This window comes from Panthera pardus, unplaced genomic scaffold (assembly GCF_024362965.1).
Source record: "Panthera pardus isolate Hobbes unplaced genomic scaffold, ASM2436296v1 HiC_scaffold_12, whole genome shotgun sequence".
In the NCBI taxonomy this organism is placed as follows: Eukaryota; Metazoa; Chordata; class Mammalia; order Carnivora; family Felidae; genus Panthera; species Panthera pardus.
In genome coordinates, this window is record NW_026526677.1 from 68,409,152 (window position 1) to 68,428,895 (window position 19,744).

At 35.1% G+C, this 19,744-nt stretch overlaps 1 protein-coding gene across 11 annotated transcripts in view; it reads right to left on the minus strand.

The window, feature by feature from the left end:
• The window catches only part of DLG2 (discs large MAGUK scaffold protein 2), a 2,072,859-nt gene that overhangs the window by 2,038,559 nt on the left and 14,556 nt on the right, over positions 1–19,744 (minus strand). For all 11 annotated transcript variants that reach the window (XM_019450186.2, XM_019450181.2, XM_019450179.2 and 8 more), the window contains exon 2: positions 18,085–18,216. In XM_019450186.2, coding sequence (XP_019305731.2) covers positions 18,085–18,216 — 132 coding nt within the window. The remainder of the gene's footprint in view (positions 1–18,084; positions 18,217–19,744) is intronic.

Genomic DNA, 19,744 nt, shown 5'->3' on the forward strand with positions numbered 1-19,744 from the left:
CCATCCTGAGGCTATCCAGGAGTCCAGCTACCTGTCATCTCATTAGCATACACAAAAACATTTTTGTAGATTCCAAGAATTTTAGAAACTGTGTCCCCAAAAAGGGGGGGGGGGGGGCAGCAGAGACCAAATATATACATTTCTTACTATGTCACAGTGATATTTACATCATATTTCTTGACCTAGGCATTTAATCTTCACAGAATGACTAACAGTGCTGGGAAAGTAAAAAATAATTCATGATGACTGTGGTAGAATCAAGAGTGTAAGGCCCAGTGATGAATGTTAGGAAGCCACAATCCAGAAGTGTGGTGTGGTAGCTAGTAGACACTGGTAATGGTAAAAGATCAGCATCATTAGAACTCTTTTTCTGTGGGGAAATCTTGACTATGCTTTGTAATTTTTGGCTCCTGTCTATTCTCTGAGTCTGATTTCCAGCCTTCCTGCAGTTTTTATAAAGTATCTTACATCCTCTCAATAAATCCCTTTTCTACTTCAATTGCATGGCATTGGTCAGTCATTCTCAACCAAGAACTCTAAGTCCCAGGGTCATCTATTTCTAGACTTAATCTCTGTCACATTAGAAATGATCTTGATAAATCAATTCCAGAAGGTTTAAAAGTCAAGTATTGGTATATTAATTAATCAGGTAAATTCTTAAAATGATTAAATAAGCATGACCTCTTTTAAATTTGAAATTGAATCCCATAATGCTACTATTTATAGAAATTAGAACTTAGGCCAGTTAGAATAAATTTTTTACCTAGTAATTGACACTTTTAAGAAGTTAGGAAATAAATTATTTTGACTTTAAAAAGATAAAAGCCAGTTAAAAGCTGTGCTGTATCCAACTAAGTAACTGGTTTCTATAAGAAACTTTAATGAAGATTTTTGCACAACATTTAGCAAGAAAATAATTTCAACATCAATTATGAACACTATCAGCCTCAGAGAATTTAATAAATATTTTCATAGTACTGTGCATATCACGACCTCTTGCTTCTCCCTCCAGTCTCGTGGTTTTAAAAAACATTAATACTCTAAGTTTTCCCAAATTTAAGCTTCAATCCTTGATATCTCCCAGATTTCTATATCCAACTGTATATTTAACATATCCACATGGCTATTTCAAATTTCACACTTCCAAAACTAAATGCCTGATCTTCCACCCCTGCCCTAAATATGCTGCTTTACTAGACTTCCCCATCTCTGAAAATGGGAATGCAATATTTCCAGATGCTCAGGGTAAAAAAAAAAAAAAAAATTAGTCCTCTTTACTCTATTTTTCTCAATCCTGAAATCCAATCTATTAGTAAATCCCATTGGCTCTACCTTCAAAATCTAGAATCTAAGCACTTCTCACCACTCTCACTGCTGTCACACCCTAATCTAAACCACAATTGTCTCAGGGTGCCTGGATGGCTCAGTCGGTTAAGCATCCGACTCTTCATTTTGGATCACATCATGATCTCACAGTTCATGAGATGGAACCCCACATCAGGCTCTGTGAGAGGCCTGAGAAAATTGAAACTTAAAAGCTTAAGTTACAGGAAACTGAAACCTAACCAAGCTTAACCAGCTTGTTCCGCTTCTGTACAATTGCTTGGCGCGCCCATGTATTCCTGATCAATCATTGTTGCCTGGCACATCTGTATATTCCTGATCAACCATTGTTACTTGGCACATCCGTGTACTCCTGATCAATCATTGTTGCCTGGCACATCTGTGTATTCCTGATCAATCATTGTGATACCCGTACCCCCGGTTGTGGTCTGACCTAAAGGCAGGAACCAATCGAATACTGTTAAGTGTCCAACTTTAAACACCAACCAATCGCAGCTCTGTAACTGTGGAAAATTCCTGATTTCCCCATGACTTGTTTGTACCTGTCTATAAAAGGGGTGTAAAAACCTCTCTCAGGGCCTCTTGGCGTCACCGGCAACGGGGGCGCAGAGGTCCAGGTTCGAACCTGCAATAAATGACCCTTGCTGCTTAGCTTTGACTCTGGACTCTGGTGGTTCATTTTTGGGGGTCTCTTAGACTCTGGGCGTTTCATCTGCACTGATGGTACAGAGCCTGCTTTGGATTCTCTCTCTCTCCCTCTCTCTCTGCTGCTACCCAGCTCACACAGGTGCTCTCTCTCTCTCTCTCTCTCAAAATAAATAAACTTTTAAAAAAATAGATAAATAAACCATAATCATCTCTACCTGGAATATTACAATGAACTCCTAACTCATCTCTCCATTTTCTTCTTTGCATCCTTTCAGTCAATTTTAACAATGTGAAGTTGGTCATTCCAGACATAATTCAGACCATATTATTCTTCTCAAAACCACCAACAGTTTCCTAGATAATCCATAATAAAAATTAAAGTATTTATAATGACTACTAAATCCCTACATAATCTGTCCTCCTACCATAACCAAGCTCATTTCCTACTACTGTCTCTCAATCGAGTGATTGAGTCCATCACGCTGGATTCCTATTATTTCTGGAATAACCTACACATGCACTCTCCTTAGGACCTTTGCACTCGCTCTTTCCTCCACAAATAGCCACATAATTCAGCCCTTCAGCTCTCTCAAGTCTACTCAAATGTCTTCTTAGACAGGACCACACTAACTACTCTTAAAATATCAGTCCTTCTCCCCACTCCATGGTACTCTCTATTCCCCTTCCTTGCCTTATTCTTTTCCATATCATATGTTTGTATATTGCTGATACCCCTCCACTTAACTATAAACTCCATGACATATAAATTCCATATCTATCTTGTTCACTGATACATACCCAGCATCTTTATCAGTGTTTGACACATCATAGCTGCTCCATAAATATCTGTTAAATTAACATATAAATGAATTAAAAGCATAGGTAAATACATCATAAAGAATAGTTATATCAGTAAAAATACATTTTTAAGCAGTAGTTTTAAATTTCTCAAAACATCCGAGATGCAATCAAGAATTTCAAGAGAAAGTTTCAAGTATGTAAAAGAAAAAAGATATCTAAGAACACTTCTGCCTTAAACACTAGAAGTTAACTCATATTATTAACAGATCCGTATTTTTATTCTGTTAAATTTTCAAAGCACTGACTGCATAGTATTATATATATATATATATATATATATATATATATATATATATATATTTATATTATCAGCAATAACCTCAAAAAGGAACAGGACATGTAAACAAGTAAAATTTGCATGTTTAATAGGCCTACCAATTTTAAATGATGCTGTTTTGATCATTTCATAGCATCAAACACCAAGAGATTGCTTGGCAATGCAGTAGAATAATTAACCTAATGTACTTTCCTGACCTCATAAATCACATTCTTCAATGCCCCGAGCTCTTGGCACAAAGACCCTGAAAATAAATGCAAAATTCTCACTGTATTAACTATAAAATATTGCAAACACAAGAGCCCTTTATAAATGAATATATTTTTCAACATTGTTCATCTAAGATTCCAATGATTTTGATTTTATAGAAAAAGCAAAAACAAAAAAAGTATTAATGCAGTTACCTTGCCAAAATCTAAAAGTTGACCATCAGTAGTAAATTAGCTTTTCCCTCATTCACCAAATTATATTAGCTCCTATTATATTCCATGAACTCTATTAAGTGTTGGGATTCGAAAAATGAACAGGACAACAAAGTTCTTGCCCTCAAGATTACATTAAAGATGGGAGGAAAAGACCACAAATATATAGCACAAGAAAATACATATTAATAAGTACAATAAAGAAGAGTCAAATAGAGTAAGCAAAAACGAGCAATGGGTAAAGGGTGTCTATTTTGGACAGAGTGCCCTAGAGAGGTCTGAGGAGGTGACAAGTAGACAGGTACTTGAGTAAGTGAGAAAGCAGGCAAACATTTGCAGACAGAGAAAACAGCAAGTACAAATGCCTTGAAGTAGAAAGCCAGTTCAAGGAAAAGTTCAAGCCCAACAGTATTGGACAGGAGTGAGCAATGCTGACAGTGTTAATAAAACTGGTGGGAGAGGCAGGAGTCACATTACACTTAGGGTAATGAGAATTAAAATAAATTCTGATAATATCTACCCAGAGATAGCGTGGAATTCCACAGGTTAAGGGCTCAGTCCTACCAGACTGCTACTACCTGCCCCACCCAACCCACTTCAGAGCCAGTGGCAAGCCCAGGCTGTTACTTGTGCTCTTAACCCACCAACTACATATTGAAGGTTCACGTCCTTCTCACATTCCATTAATTTGCTAGAGAGACTTACAGAACTCAGAGAATCATTTCCCTTACGAGATCACAGGTTTATTATAAAAGGATATAATTCAGGAACAGACTAAAAAGATATATGAGGGCAAGGTATAGAGACAATATGCTGAGCTTCTATGCCCTCTCCAGGAGCACCACTCCCCACAAATCTCCACAAGTTTCCCAACCTGGAAAATCTCCTAACCCTGTCCTTTTGGGTTTTCATGGGGGCTTCCTTACGTAGGCATGACTCATTAAATCATTGATCACTAGCAATGGAATTCAATCTCTAACTCCTCTTCCTTCTCCTAAAGTGGGGGAAGGGGAGTTGAAAGTTCCATTCCTCCAATCACAGAGTTGGCTCTCCTGTCAACAAGCTCCTCCCTCAGCCTTGAGTTACCTAATGGCTTTGCAAAAGTAATCTGATTAACATAACAAAAGACACCTTTATTGCTCTTATGGAAGGAAATTCTAAGGATTTTAGGCCCTGTGGGTTCAGAGCAAAGAATGAAGACCATACAAATGAGAAATATATATGACCAAACACATATTTCTTATAAATCACAATATCACAATAACCCAGACAACTACAATCTCTTTAGGGTGGAGAGAACAACAGCCTAATCTGGAGTAGCTTCAAGAGAAAATGGGAGATAAAGAAGTGTTGGGTACGAATATAAACAATTCTTATCATAAACTTTGCTCTTAAAGGGATTAGTGAAAAGCGAAAAGGCCTACATACAAAAACTGTTGCCTTATGTAGAAGAATGCACTCACTGCTAAATCATGGCCCAGAAGAAAAGGGGCCAGAAGAATAAATAACCCAACCTGTCTTTTCTCTCTTTCTTCTGATCTGTTAGTATCTTCCACTGGCCTAATGCAGACAGAAACCAGAAGACAAGGTGAAGGGAAGTGACAATGAAGAGAATAGATTTTGAAGATGACAATAGTAGCAAATACTTATTATGTATTTGATTGGCATTGATTGAAATGCAATACATGTATTAGCTTATTTATCCTCATGACAACCCTACAAAATGGGCACTTTTATCATCACCCCCATGTTACAGATTGAAAAATTGGGACACAGAGTGGTTCTGAAACTTGTCCAGACCATACAAACAGAAAGTGGCAGAGGAACCAAGATATAAACACAACTTTACTCTTAACCCTTACTCCAAACTCTTCTTTTAAGAAGAGATGTTTACTGTGTTTCCCTCTCTCTCTGCCCCTCCCCTGCTTGCTCTCTCTTTCTCTCTCAAAAATAAATAATAAAACATTCAAACAAATCTTTTTCAAGAAAAGATGTTTATGTGCTAACAGGCATAATTTAATAGGAAGGTGAATTAATTGCAAAGAGACAAAGAATATTTACAGTAGCATATTCTTTAAGTAAATGAGGAAAACCAGGATAGAACTGTCATGAATCTGCTCCATTTGCCTTTCCAGATCATGTTTTTCCTTTTATTCACCCTGCTCTATTCCTAGGAGGCTGACCTCAACAAACTATGTCATCTGGCTCTATTGCCCTCTGGCTTCCAGTTCAAGTCCACTAATGGGAGGCACAAGCCGAAGATCAGGGTAGGGAGGAGAGAGGGGTTTGGATGTTTATTTCTCCAGCTCTCTCCTTTTGGGGCCACGGTTTGGCTCCTCTTCCGCTAAAGCCATAGTTTCTAACAGACAGCCCCTCCATTGGTTATAGCTCTCTGTGTTACAGTGATAGCTTGCTCTTCCTGCTCCTTCAGGTTCCCACTATTCTTTTTTTTTTTTTAATTTTTTTTTATTTTTATTTTATGTTTATTTATTTCTGAGACAGAGAGAGACAGAGCATGAGAGGGGGAGGGGCAGAGAGAGAGGGAGACCCAGAATCGGAAGCAGGCTCCAGGCTCCGAGCTGTCAGCACAGAGCCTGACGCGGGGCTCGAACTCACAAACTATGAGATCATGACCTGAGCCGAAGTCAGTCACTCAACCGACTGAGCCACCCAGGCACCCCAGGTTCCCACTATTCTTATTCCCCAAGTGTTTCCATCCCTGGATAGTTCCCATAACTCTGCCCATATCTTTGTGTGTGTGTGTGTGTTTTTTTTTTTACATGTTTATTTCTGAGAGAGAGAGAGAGAGAGAGAGAGAGCAGGGGAGGGGCAGAAAGTGAGGGAAACACAGAATCTGAAGCAGGCTCTAGGCTCTGAGCTGTCAGCACAGACCCTGACATGGGACTCAAACTCATGAACTGCAAGATCATAACCTGAGCCAAAGTTGGACACTCAACCAAGTGAGCCACTCAGGCACCCTGTCTTTGTAAACAGATCCTTCAATAAATTCTCTTTGAGAAAGCTTTCTGTTACCTTCTAGGACTCTTGACTTGATACTCTATCCAACAGGAGGATTTGGCCTTAGATAAAAAGAGGGACAGGTAATCCACTTTAATAAAAGGGAAGGCAGAATATATGGATACAGATATAGGTAGGTTAGTAGACTAACTGGTAAAAATATAAGGAAGTTCTCTTTTGACTGTTTTTATTGTCTCAGTAAAAAAAAATCAGATGATAATGTTGCAGAATGTGAAGTGTATTATATTTGAGGAGAAAGAGGCTATGAAATGTTCCCTACAAAAACAAGAAAGTGAACTGTCCAAGAAAAAAAAAGCTTTCTGGTCATAAATTTAAAGTGAAATCAGTTAACAAGATTGTGTATATTTCTTCAGCTACATTTGGCTGCATTGGTGCAGGCATGGAAGAGACAGAGATTGGGTTAACCACAGGTTGGATTTTGCCAGCAGATGGCAGGAATAACAAAGAAATTGAAGATGTATGCAAATGGTTAATTATAGCAATGAATCATGTATTCTAAGCTGGGTAAGGAGAGACATGAGGACTTATGGTAGCTACAGATCATGAAAATATATAGTACTGATCATTTAGCAGTGCTTATGGGATCAAAGAAAGATGATAAGGGAAATATAGAAATGAACAGGATCAAAAAAGGTGATGAGTGGTGGTCAGAGTGGAGATTTTAGAGGGACATGGTTATTAAATAATGATAAGATGTAAAATAAAACATAAGAGTAAGTGGCTGACATGTGATAAAAGAAGAGATTATTGCTAAAAAGGAAATCAAAGAACTCATCCAAGGAATAGATTGTCCACAAAGCCAAAATAATGATAATATTTCAAATTTGAAAGTATAAAATTATCGCAGACTATTACTAAAGCAGTGCTCCATAGGGTTAATAAGGTTAAGACTAACAGAAAATTTAAAACTTGGTTTTCAGAGACCTGTTTCTTCTTAATCACCTATTGTTTCTTTTCAGACACCACTAAAAAATCCAATAGCGGTCTCCACAGAGACCTGGCCTGACAGAAATGAAAGCCACCAATATGGTTCCATCCTATGAACAAGCAAAACTCTGCATTCCTTACCAGAGATGACAAGTCTAAGATCCCATATACTTTATATCAGCTCTGAGCATGCCCACAGCCCCTCCCTTGGTCCTGAAAATGACCTCCTAATGGCAGGAGCCAAATTTTGCTTCATTTTAATGTTAAGTCTGCACCTCAAAATGAACATGGGATGACTGTTATATATATTTGCTCAGTTTGCATGTCCCATATTTCTTCATGAATAGTGATAAATTTCCCTGTCCTTTTCAATCCCTAGGATTACAAAAATTTGTTCTAATCTCCATCAGGGGAGACAAATTTGAGCCAGCCTCCTATGTCCTCGTATGACTATCTCTCAAATAAACTCTTTCTTTGCTTCATACAAGGAAATCCTTGTCTCAGTGATTGGCTCTGCTGTGTATCAGGCATTACTGTCTATTTTCTACAATGCTCATTCAATATGCAGAGTCACTATTCCTCTCCATAATTATCCATTTTTATAAATAAAGTCATTAGCTCACCTCCTTCCATGTTACAATTATAAATACTCAAACTTGAGAAATGGAAGTATCCTGCACCAAAATTGGTTTAGTACTTACAGAGAGCTGTTAAATATGTTTAATTTCCCAAATTTCCAGGGGCTCCCTTCTAGAGAGGTTTGTTTGTTTGTTTGTTTGTTTGTTTTAATGTTCGTTTTTGAGAAAGAGAGACACATTGCAAGCAGGGGACAGGCAGAGAGAGAGAGAGGCACAGAATCCAAAACAAGCTCCAGGCTCTGAGCTGTCAGCACAGAGCCCGATGTGGGACTTGAACTCACAAACTGTGAGATCATGACCTGAGCCAAAGTTGCTTAACCGACTGAGCCACCCAGGTGCCCCTCCCATTCTAGAAAGTTTTAAAAATTAGATTTTATGAGAAAAATGGCAGAAAAATGTAAACATGTATCCTGAAAATTTATAATGGAGCTCTGCACCTAAAATAATCAAGTTTTGTTCATGCACCAATTATCTCAATTGATGAAATCTAAAACTCACCTTCATATTTATAATTATTGTCCTATTTTGATCAGTTGAAGAGCTCTTAAACTCTTCTTCAAGAAACTTTTGCAGAAACTATTTCTAAAGCATGAAGCTTATTTCTGAAGAAATTATTAATTTTTAAGTGGCTTATTTTTATAACTCAAGGTTTTTGTGAAAGTATTGTTTAATATTCTGTATAATTTGTTTCTGTGAGCTTAATTAAAAGTGCCTTAAAATTCTAGGGATTCGTGATCAAGGCATTTGTAAGAAATGCCATGCCCAATGGAGTTTTGTGGTTCTAGGTACATTTGATGACTCAATTTGCATATATACATATAGCCTACAAAGAGAATGCTAATTTTATGGTTTCGTGAAGGTTTATTATTTTGACAGCAAACTGGAAAATGAATATAAAGTAGAACCCAGGGACGCAGAAACTAGAAATCAGGGAAATTTATGCTGCATAGTGTATCTGTAGGTTATTACTAGAATGTTTAGAATTCCTAATATAGTGTAAGAAGTTCCAAGGCTTCTGAGCAGCAAATAATGTAGGGGATAAGTGTTTTCTTAAGCAACTCTTAGGACCAATTCATGTAAACAAACTTAAGTAGATCAATGCACTTCATTTTACACCATGTCTATTTTTGCCAGAAACCAGAACTAACAGGATGAAAGGGAAGACTTTCCTATCATATTCTTGTCAAATAATTCCTTTCCCATTGCTCCTTCTTGTGATTAATCTTTTTCAACACTCAATCCCAAATTTGAAAAGAGTATGAAGTTAGAATCTACATTGAGAGCTATGTTCAATATAATGGAGTCTCGTGTAAAACATACACTACACCATGGATGTGCAAGCAAATTGTATAGATCTTTACTGTGTCCGTGGCTTATCCAGCTGCCTCAGAAACCCTAAATCCCTATAGTCTACCCATCATTCTGCTTATCTCTAAAATAATGCCCAGCTATATGTGAGTAAACAATTCTGGAGGGGGCATACAGTTTATCTGCCATCATAGCCATCATACTCTTGGGGGTAGAAATAGGTTGTATTCACTGGATTTAAATGCTGTTCTCTGCTCCTCTGGTCCTGAGGCAATGTCCCTGTCCATATGGTCTTTGAGCATACTGATGGCCGCTCATGCAGTCAGCTCATGACAAAGCTCCCAAGTGCTCAACCTGGCTGACAACACTTGCCTTGGGTTCTACTGGCACTATACTCCTACATTTCTCCCTAAGGACATATTACAATTTCCACCCAGCAAAGACATTGACCAGAACTTTCCTGAGATGCTGACCCAATGCCAGAAACTGCCTACCTTCAGATTTCCTATTATGTAGTAAAAAGTAAAACCCTACTTACATAAGCTTTCTACTCCTTTCAAATGAGTACATTTCTAACTTAAGCAAGAATCTAACATAGTACCAGGCATGCAGCAACACTCACTTATTCATCATTCATTTAATAAATATTTATTTAATGGCTAATATGTGTTAGGCACTAAGTTAATATAACAGATACAGCAATGAATAAGAGAGGCAAGATGGCTGCTCTTATCAAATCTACATTTTAGTGGAGAGACTCATGAAAAAAACACATAAACAAAATTTCTCATAGTGATCCACACAGTCACAAAAATAAAAAAAAGTAATGTGATAGGTATGACTTGGGGGTGGGGTGGAAATGGGAAGTGAGGTAGAAAGGCACTTTAGAGGCACTGAGACCTAAATAATGATATAAGCCAATAAGGCAAAGATTTAGGTAGAAATGTACTCCAAACAAAAGAAAAGCATGTGAAAATGTCATGAACAGCATTTAGGAACAGAGAGAAGGCCATGTGGCTGGAATGTAGTGAGTAGAGAAGAGATGAGATGAGACGTAGGCAGAGGAGATGGGGAACCTTACAGGTGAGAAGTTGGAATTTATAACGATAATAGATACGACTAGGAGGTTTTAATTAATAAACAGTATTTAAACGTTTTTAATGGGTACCTGGCTGGCTCAGTTGGCAGAGCATGTGACTTTTGAACTCAAGGTCATGAGTTCAAGCCCCACACTGGGTGTAGAGATTACTTAAATAATAAATAATAAATAAATAAATAAATAAATAAATAAATAAATGTTTGTTTGTTTTTTTTTAAGAATAAACATTTTTAGGGGCACCTGGGTGGCTCAGTCGGTTAAGTGTCTGACTCTTGATTTCAGCTCAGGTCATGATCTCACAGTTCGTGAGTCCAAACTCCACATCGGGCTCTGTGCTGATAGCATGGAGCCTGCCTAGGATTCTCTCTCTCCCTCTCTCTCTGTCCCTCCCCTGGTTGCTCACTATCTCTTTCTCTCTCTCAAAAATAAATAAATAAATGTAAAAAATAATATATTTTTTAAAAGAATAAATATTTTTAAACAAACACAATACACTAACATGAATTTGACCAGTTAAGTAATTCCTTATGATTTTACTGGTTAATCCAAATAACTTTTATTTCAAACTACTTATCACTATAGTACTTGTTTAATGTCTGTCTCTCTTAGCAGATTACGTACTCTATGAAAATAGGTTCACATGTCTCTTGTCACTAAATTCTCAGAGCCTGATACAGTATCTCTTAGACAGCAGGGGTTCAAAATGTATTTTGTCAAATGAAAGAAATTTAATGACAGAATATTCCATATCAGACATGTGCTACACACTGAATTAGAATCAGTCCCTGCATTCAAGAAGCTCACAGCTTACATGAGGGAAACTAACATGTAATCAATTAACAGTAATACAATGTAATATCTGCTGCACCAGAAACATGAACAAATACAGAAACATAAGGAAGAAAGTGACTAATTCTGCTTAAAGGTAAGAAAAGTGTTAAGGAAATTTTTAACCAAGAAAGTAACAAATACTTATTTCCTTGAGATGAAACTTTACACTAAGAAAAAAACATCTACATCATGTTCTATTAATTTTTTTAGTTCTATAGTTCAAAAGATCATATGCTCTATTGAAAAAAATTAATATATTATTATCATAATATTTCAAGACATCTAGAAAGGCCTATTCCTAAAATAATCTTATAGAATTTTCTCTATGTTTTTATCATGCATATCAAATCCCTACATCTGAAAGTTAAATTCAAGGTTAAAATATTCATAATATTATTACAATAGCTTTGGGAAAACCTAGATGGGCAAACCTATAGTGTTCTGCTTTTTTGCCACCTGCCATAGATCAGTGACAGTGATCATTACCAAATTCTTATTTATTCTGTACTTAAGCAGAAATCACCCAAATCCTTTCATGTTCTCAAAGTTTTAGGGTTTCACTACCTTCCTCTGTAGAGAAGTCTCACATGCCATCAAAATAAATTAATTTTTCCTATTTCAGCTATAGCACAAATAAAATTGTTTCATTTAGAAACAACCAGCCTTATAAGCATCCAAAGTACATAAATTTTGTTAAATAGTGCCATCTGGTGACATAAATTCTCCAGCAAAGATACAGAGTCCAGAGCCAAGAATAGCATCCAACTCTTTTGATGGTATCTAATGTGAAGTGTCAAATTTAACTTAAGATATACTTGATTCCATGTGACATGAAACACACAACTAATCACACTCAGTATATGACAGTTTAACAAAGGGCTATAATAAGGATTGTTTGGGCCACATTTTACATTACCACTCCTGTTTGTCCAAGTTTACCTTCAAATTTAAATAAGCCTTTGGAAGAGACTTAAGTTTAATGTGATGCTTTATCTAATTCCTAGACATTTTAAAAACATAAATGTATTTATAAACATAAATAACATAAGAACCCTTGTTCTCGTCACATCTGTTTCCTCGCTCTCCTTCTGACCTCCATGAATCAGTATAATTTTCATCACCTCAAATACCAATTCCCTAAGAAAGCTTTCCCCAATTCCACTGCAAAGGTTAAGCCTCTTTTCATAGCACCCTCTCCTTGTCCTTTGTATCATTTACCATAATTGTAAACATAACTATGCAATTTTGTTTAAAGCTTGTCTCCCCAGTATATATCACAATGCCAAGCACAATGTTCAGTAAATATCTTTTGAATGAATGGATGGATGGAAAAAATGTCCTTTTCTATCCTCTTCTTACCCAAATCCTATCATCAAGACCCAGCTCAAGTTTACATTTTATATAAGAGCTTTCCTACCAACACCAATGTACCATGATCCCATGCTTCTCTAAACTCCTACAGCAGCTTGGCCTAGCCTTCAGAGTTTAGTCCTTGATTTATATCCTGTCTTGTACTTGTTTGTATATATGTGAATATTACCTTCCCAATTGACCTTAACCTCCTTAAGGGAAAGGATTTTGTCGTTAGTAATACCAATTGCATATGTCCATGTAAATTAAACACTTCATAAATACTTCATTAATTATTATTACTCAATTGTAATAACTGAAATACCTGTGTAAGCAGAAGTAGGCAGAAGAGTAGAACTTAAAGTATCTAGGAATCTAACATGTACTGCTTTGACCAGTCAAGACTTATTTAAAGGTGTTGACATATAGCAATTTATATATTTTACTGGAGCACCTCATTAAATCTGTAACTGTCAGCAAGCACATACTAGTGAGCCTTGTGTGTGCAATAGCAACATCTCAGTGTAGCTTTGCTGTTCTCTATCCATAGCCTCATAGGTAGACACTACCATTAAGTATCCAAAAGAAAAAAAAAATCAGTTTCAGATATACTATTGTACTTTAAAAAGAAAATTAGATGCCATAATTATATTCATTAAGTTATAGGTTCTTAAGGTGCTCAAAATATATCCTAGAATAATAGCTCATTATATTTGTTACGGATCAAATCAAATCTTTGTAAAACCCAAGAATAAAGAAATGACACGGTCGTATCTTACCAAATGTATTAATAATATTCATGTGCTATATTACTTTCCTTGAGTGGCCAAATACCTAATCATTTTGAACATATGTTCTCAAAGTTTAGCATGCCTCAGAATCACCTGAAAGGCTTATTAAAACACTATTTACTGAGCACTACTTCCAGAGTTTCTGATTCAGTAGGTATGGAGTAAGGCCCAAGAATTTACAATGCTAACCAAGTTTCCAGGTGATGCTGATGCTGCTGATCCAAGAACCATGCTTTGAGAACCACTGCTTTGGGGGATTAGAGCCAAGTTTTTCCAAATTCATATAACCATGTGGATTATATAATTACTGTAATAAAATTATAATCTGTATAAAAATCTGTAATATTATATCTGTAATAAATCTGTAATAAATTATAATCTGTAATAAAAAAAATTCTTTGACTATCTTATGAGCAGGTGGCAAAAATTACACATTACAATGAATAATTAGGAGCAAAATAGCCAGGATGCTTTCACAAAGATGTTATTTTGAAAAAAAACATTATATTGGAATTACTATATTGGAAAAACACTACATTTTGTATTGAGTACTTGCCATCACTACATTTAAATAATCAACTATCTACATACCTAATGCCTCTTTTCCCTACTTGATCGTTCTCATTTATCCATAAGGGCAAGGACTATCCTCTCCTTTATAGTTTATTGTTGTATCCCCATTGCCTAGCACAATTTCTAATACATAACAGGAATTTTAAAAATAACTATTGAGTAAATGAATAAATAAAATTTATTGAAGGCCTTCTCTTATTAGAGTCAATATACTGGGGATACAAAGTATCCCCATATAACTTACATATAACTTCAACTCTCAAACTACTCACAGTCTACTAAGGGGACAGAAATATATTCAGTGTATTCATAAGGCAATATAATAAATGCTTTACAGTAATCTGAAAAAAAATGCTACAAGCCATAATAAAAGGGCTGGTTAAGGTTACTATCAAGTAGGGATATGACAGAAGGCTTCAACAAGGAGGTGATAAATCCCAAAATAGTAGTATATCTACTGTATATTCCAATATGCAGTATATCCCAACATGTAGTATATCTACTGTATTACCCCTATGAATCCATAAGGTTCTATGCTAAGATTTATGGACATGAAAAGTATTCTACTATAACACAAAATCTGACACGCAAGGGATAAGCACTTTTCTAAGATGTTGCTACTGGCAAGGTTTTAAGGAAAATAGCACTTTACTGTCCATTCTCTTCTAAATATTTCCCCAAAAGACCCCCTCACACACTGCAGTGAAATAAGAGGAAATAAAATCAGATCAAAAGGTTAATAAGATTTTAAAGGGGCTGAAACTCATTAAGTATATATGCATAGTTCTATCCATAATTGTATGAGTAATAAATAAAGAATAAAAAATTTTTCAATAAGGTATAAAAGCAAAGGACATTTGAGGTACATATCTGAGAATGAACTGACCCATTATATTATTAAAATGTTTCTTGCAAATAATTATAGTGGTAATGGAAATCTTTAAATATTCAAATAGCATCTGGAAGAGAAGTATCAAAATAATAAAAACATTTCCATATTGCTCCTTCATCACCTAAATGAAGAATAAATAACCTAATAGAGTAGCTGGAAAAACTGAATGTTTTAAACTAAATAAAAGATACCTAAATTAATTTGTAAAATATCACAGAAATCCAATTTACTTATATTCAAAATCTGTAGAGCTAATAATGTAATCATATAAAACTGTGATTATCATTGGACAAAACTTTTACCTTAGTTTTACCACAAGATGTCACCCTAAGCCCAACATCTAAATGTGCAGCTCCTAGCACATTGTTGTTTAAAGGATTTTTCTTTTTTCTACATTAATGAACACTAATTACTAACTTTTTTAAAGTTTAAGTGAGTTTTTCCACTATCAGTTATTGATAGATGGAAAATTAAAACAAAGTATACCGAAACTCAAGGAGGTAGAAAGTTAATCAAACAGTTGATCATTGTCTACATTTAGCATATATCCTGCTATTTACAATAAAAGGAATGTCTCTTACCATAGGATTTTATATTCTACTTTGACTTTATTTTAAAAATTTTTAAAGAATAAACATATTGCTTTCATAATCTGATAAAGTTATTATTTTAAAAATTAAAAAACAATACCTTTGTCACCGCCTTCCACCACACACAGAACCCACTTGTAAAATGCTTTCATGCACTATAATAATGGCCAAAATTATGTAGACAGAATTCTGTATTCACAGATAATACCATCTAAGACATAGTAGCGTGTGGGATTTTTTTTTTAAAGCATATGATGGAAGGACCACAAAAGGAGACTAGTATTCATTTTTGAAGTGATGCTTTTCATCTGTCGAGAGAAGGCTTGGTTTTCTGGTGATACGTAAACATTACAGTCCATCTTGAAATAATAATATTTTACTTCACTACCCACTTGTGCTGGGTTTTCTGCATTATGATTCCTTTCTCTATTTGAGATTCATGAAAGGTATTATTTCAATGTACTGGCTGTCTGACTTTCAGAAGAACAGGTGAAGCCACTATTTCCATTACTTGTAACAGAAAAAAAGAGGAGGGTAGGGTAGGAGGTAGCCAGTTCAAACAGAAAGTTACAGACCATCAACAATGCTCTATTTATCAATAACTCCCTACTTATCCTTTTATAATGATATAATCCCCTTCAGGATGCAGAGGGCTACCTGGTTTTTCTTCTTTTGAGTCCTTAAAGAAAATACACAGTGAAACACTCAAACATTCAATAATAATAAAATTAGTTATCAGTTATCAACCCATATAGAACTGAAATGAAAATTATGTTTTGTTGCATAATGTTGCTCCAATCTTTGCAGTCTGGTTTATCCCAAAATGACTTTTAAAGACTAGCCAAAGCAAATCTATCCATTCCAAGCTGAACACCAGGATTACTTATATAACAGCTTTTTACAGATTATTGTTGCCTTTCATTTTATTAGAGAAATTCAAACTATGCTATAGGCTTTTTTGCCAAGATATTTATCACTCACCCAAAACAATGGCAAAACATAATTCTTTGTCATTCGTTTGCCCTTTTATTCCCCATATAATATTGTGATACCAAATGGCGACATTACCAAAGCATAGTAAAAGTATCTAAAGCATCTAACAATACTCTTCCTAAATCAAGTTCTCAAAAATTCAAATTCTCAAAACACTTGGCCAGAGTCAACTAAGCACATCATACAAATCTACTTAGAGATACTGCCATTCAGTTAATAACCTTTACTAGTTATCAACTAGATGAAACTATTAATTTTTAATTGAGAAATTTGTGGTTTAAAAATGTTCTCCAAAATACTATTCTCTAATGGCAGGATTAATTTAAATTCTGTAAGACTCCATTTAGAGTTGTTTTTATTGAATACCACTAAGATGATTATAGTTATTTGTGTCATTAATTCTTACCAGCCACAAAAAAATATTTTAAAGAAATTAATCCACAGGCAAAATAATCCTATAAAGCTTTCTACTTCTATTTTTATTCAATAGCTGAATTTTATATTTTCAAAATTTAATGGTTTTTTAAATTACATTCACACCATAAGGCTGGGGTTTTTGTCCGTAAGGGTAGACAAAATAAAAACATACATAAAATGTTTTCAAAATTAATCCACATGGGTTTTACATCCATCACTTTTAGATTTTACATCCATCACTACCAGACCTGAAAAAATAATGGGAATATGTAGTAGACTCAGTTATTTCTGTAAAATGTACTGTTTAAGCATAGTAAAATACAGTATAATTGAGTGGATTTTTTTAATTGTTTAGTTAGTTGATTAAAGTTAGTTTTTGTTTGTTTATATCTTTTGCTAGTTTATTTTAACTATTAAAATATTATGCCAAGAATGAAAAGTTATCTGCATAAATGCAAAACATACACATATAAAGACACACATACATAAGCCACACAATCTTTAACACATTAGAGATTAAACTAAGATTGACATTATGTGGTTAAATTCATGACAAATTGACAAAAGTTCCAAAGCACTGAGATCTTCATCAATAGAATTTTAAATATGGATTAAAAACTTTCATAAGAGAAGCAAAAGATGAAAAGAGTATTTTAACTTTTGTTTTAAGAGAATAAAAGTACAACTAAGAGGCTGAGTAGAAATGACCCATTATGTTTCATGCTATATAGCCTGTTCCTTCTCTAGAGGGAGGTAGGTTCCTTCTCCAGCATTTGTTGTCAGTTTTTTGGCAACAAACCACTCAGGTTTCTTCCCGTGTAAACTTCCCTTCCTATACAAATCATTCTTTAAATATTTATATTTTTAATAACTACTCTATTTTTCCTACTTTTTAACAGTTTTTTTTTTTAGGTTAGCCTTAAATAAGGAAAAGAAAAAAAAAACAGAAAACACAAATCTTTTCCTCCACTATCATGGAAAATTATTCCAGTTTAAGTTTGGTTAACATTAGGTTCTTTGACCACGTTACTCAAACTATTAAGCCCAATTCTGACCATTATAATGATAACTTTTTAATACATACCTAGCAGAGCTTGGAATAAGCTGCTTCTAAAGATACCCATCACCTTTTTAACAGCATTTTTCAACTGCTGTTCCTCTGGTTTCCTTAATTTTTTGCAGTATTCTTCCAGTAATGATAAAGCTCGGTCAGTATCTGAAAAACATGATTTTAAAATTCTGTCTTATAGTCCTGGAAAAATAGGAACCTAATATATAACATGAAATGTACAAGTAATAAGAAGATGCATAACTTTTCATTATAAATTCCATATAATCAATAGATTCTCAAGAATATTTTTATTGATTTTTGCCCAATTCTTCTCATCAGAGCCAATTTAGGGTTGTAATTGATAAATGTAGTTTCAACATAAATGTTGGTTGATTTTTTTTGTTACATTAATAAGATAAAAATGAAACAACAAAGATGGCTTATGTTATAAACCTCCACTCACTCCTTCATCAATTTTGTGATTTCTTTGCTGAATCAAATAATTTTTTAGTAGTGGACAAATACTTCCTCAATGTCTATGCTAATCACAGTGTAACAGATAGAGACATAATATGCTTTTAACTTGCACTTGCGTTATTAACATTTTCTTTATCACTTTTTTAGCAGAACAATAAATCGAGCCCTGATTTGTAGCGTTTGCAATATCCGAGGTGTAAATATTCCCACCATGGCCAATTTCAAGATACCCACATGACTTAACTGAATGCAGACCCGGGAACTGATCACAGAGCTTTCCCACCATACAGATACAATAGATGCAAATAACCTCAAGAACATATGTAGTATCAAAATGTAGAAAAATATTAGGAAGTGATGAGTTTTGAGTATTTATTACTTTTATTTTTAACATAATTCATTTAATGTAAGTTTACATAACTTAATGTTCAGACGGCTGCATTTAAACCAGTTTACAAATGTGTTAAAAATGTAACAGTAGGCTCTTACAAACTGACGTGAGCCCATTCCAGCACACCAATGCTTCCAAGGTAGCACTATCTTCTGGTTTTTCCTCCTATATTATGGCTGCCCTTTGTTCGCTTTCTCTGGTTCCTTCTCATTCCTCAAGCCTCTAAACATCTGGAGACTCCTCTCTATTCTCATTCCATTGGTAACTTTAGCAAGTCTCCTGGCTTTAAATATTATCGGAACCCTTAAGACTCCCACGTTTATATTTATAGCTCAGGCATTTCCCCTTGAATTCCAGTCTCATATTAAACTGTACACTCAACATTTCCATTTGGATGTCTAGTGAGCATCTCAAACTTAACTTGTCAAAACTGAACTCCAGATCTTATCTACCTTTACTGCTTCTCCTGCAGTTGTTCTCTCTCATCCTTCCAATTTTTCAGGCCAGAATCCTTGGAGTCATTTGTTGTTCTCCTTTTCTAATTCTCTACATATAATCCATCAGTGAATTCTGTTGGCTCTAACATCAAATACCACCACTATCATTTGCTCGTACTACCACCTGGTGCACCAATATCTACTACCCCCTGCATTATTGCAATAACCTCCTACCAACCTACATGCTACCACCTTTGCCTTCCTGCAGACTTTTCTGAACACAGCAGCCAGAAAGATCATAAGCCAGATAATGTCATCCCCAATTCAAATCTTCCAGTGATTCCCCATCTCACTTAGCTGAAGACTACCTCACTGATTTCAGCCATTA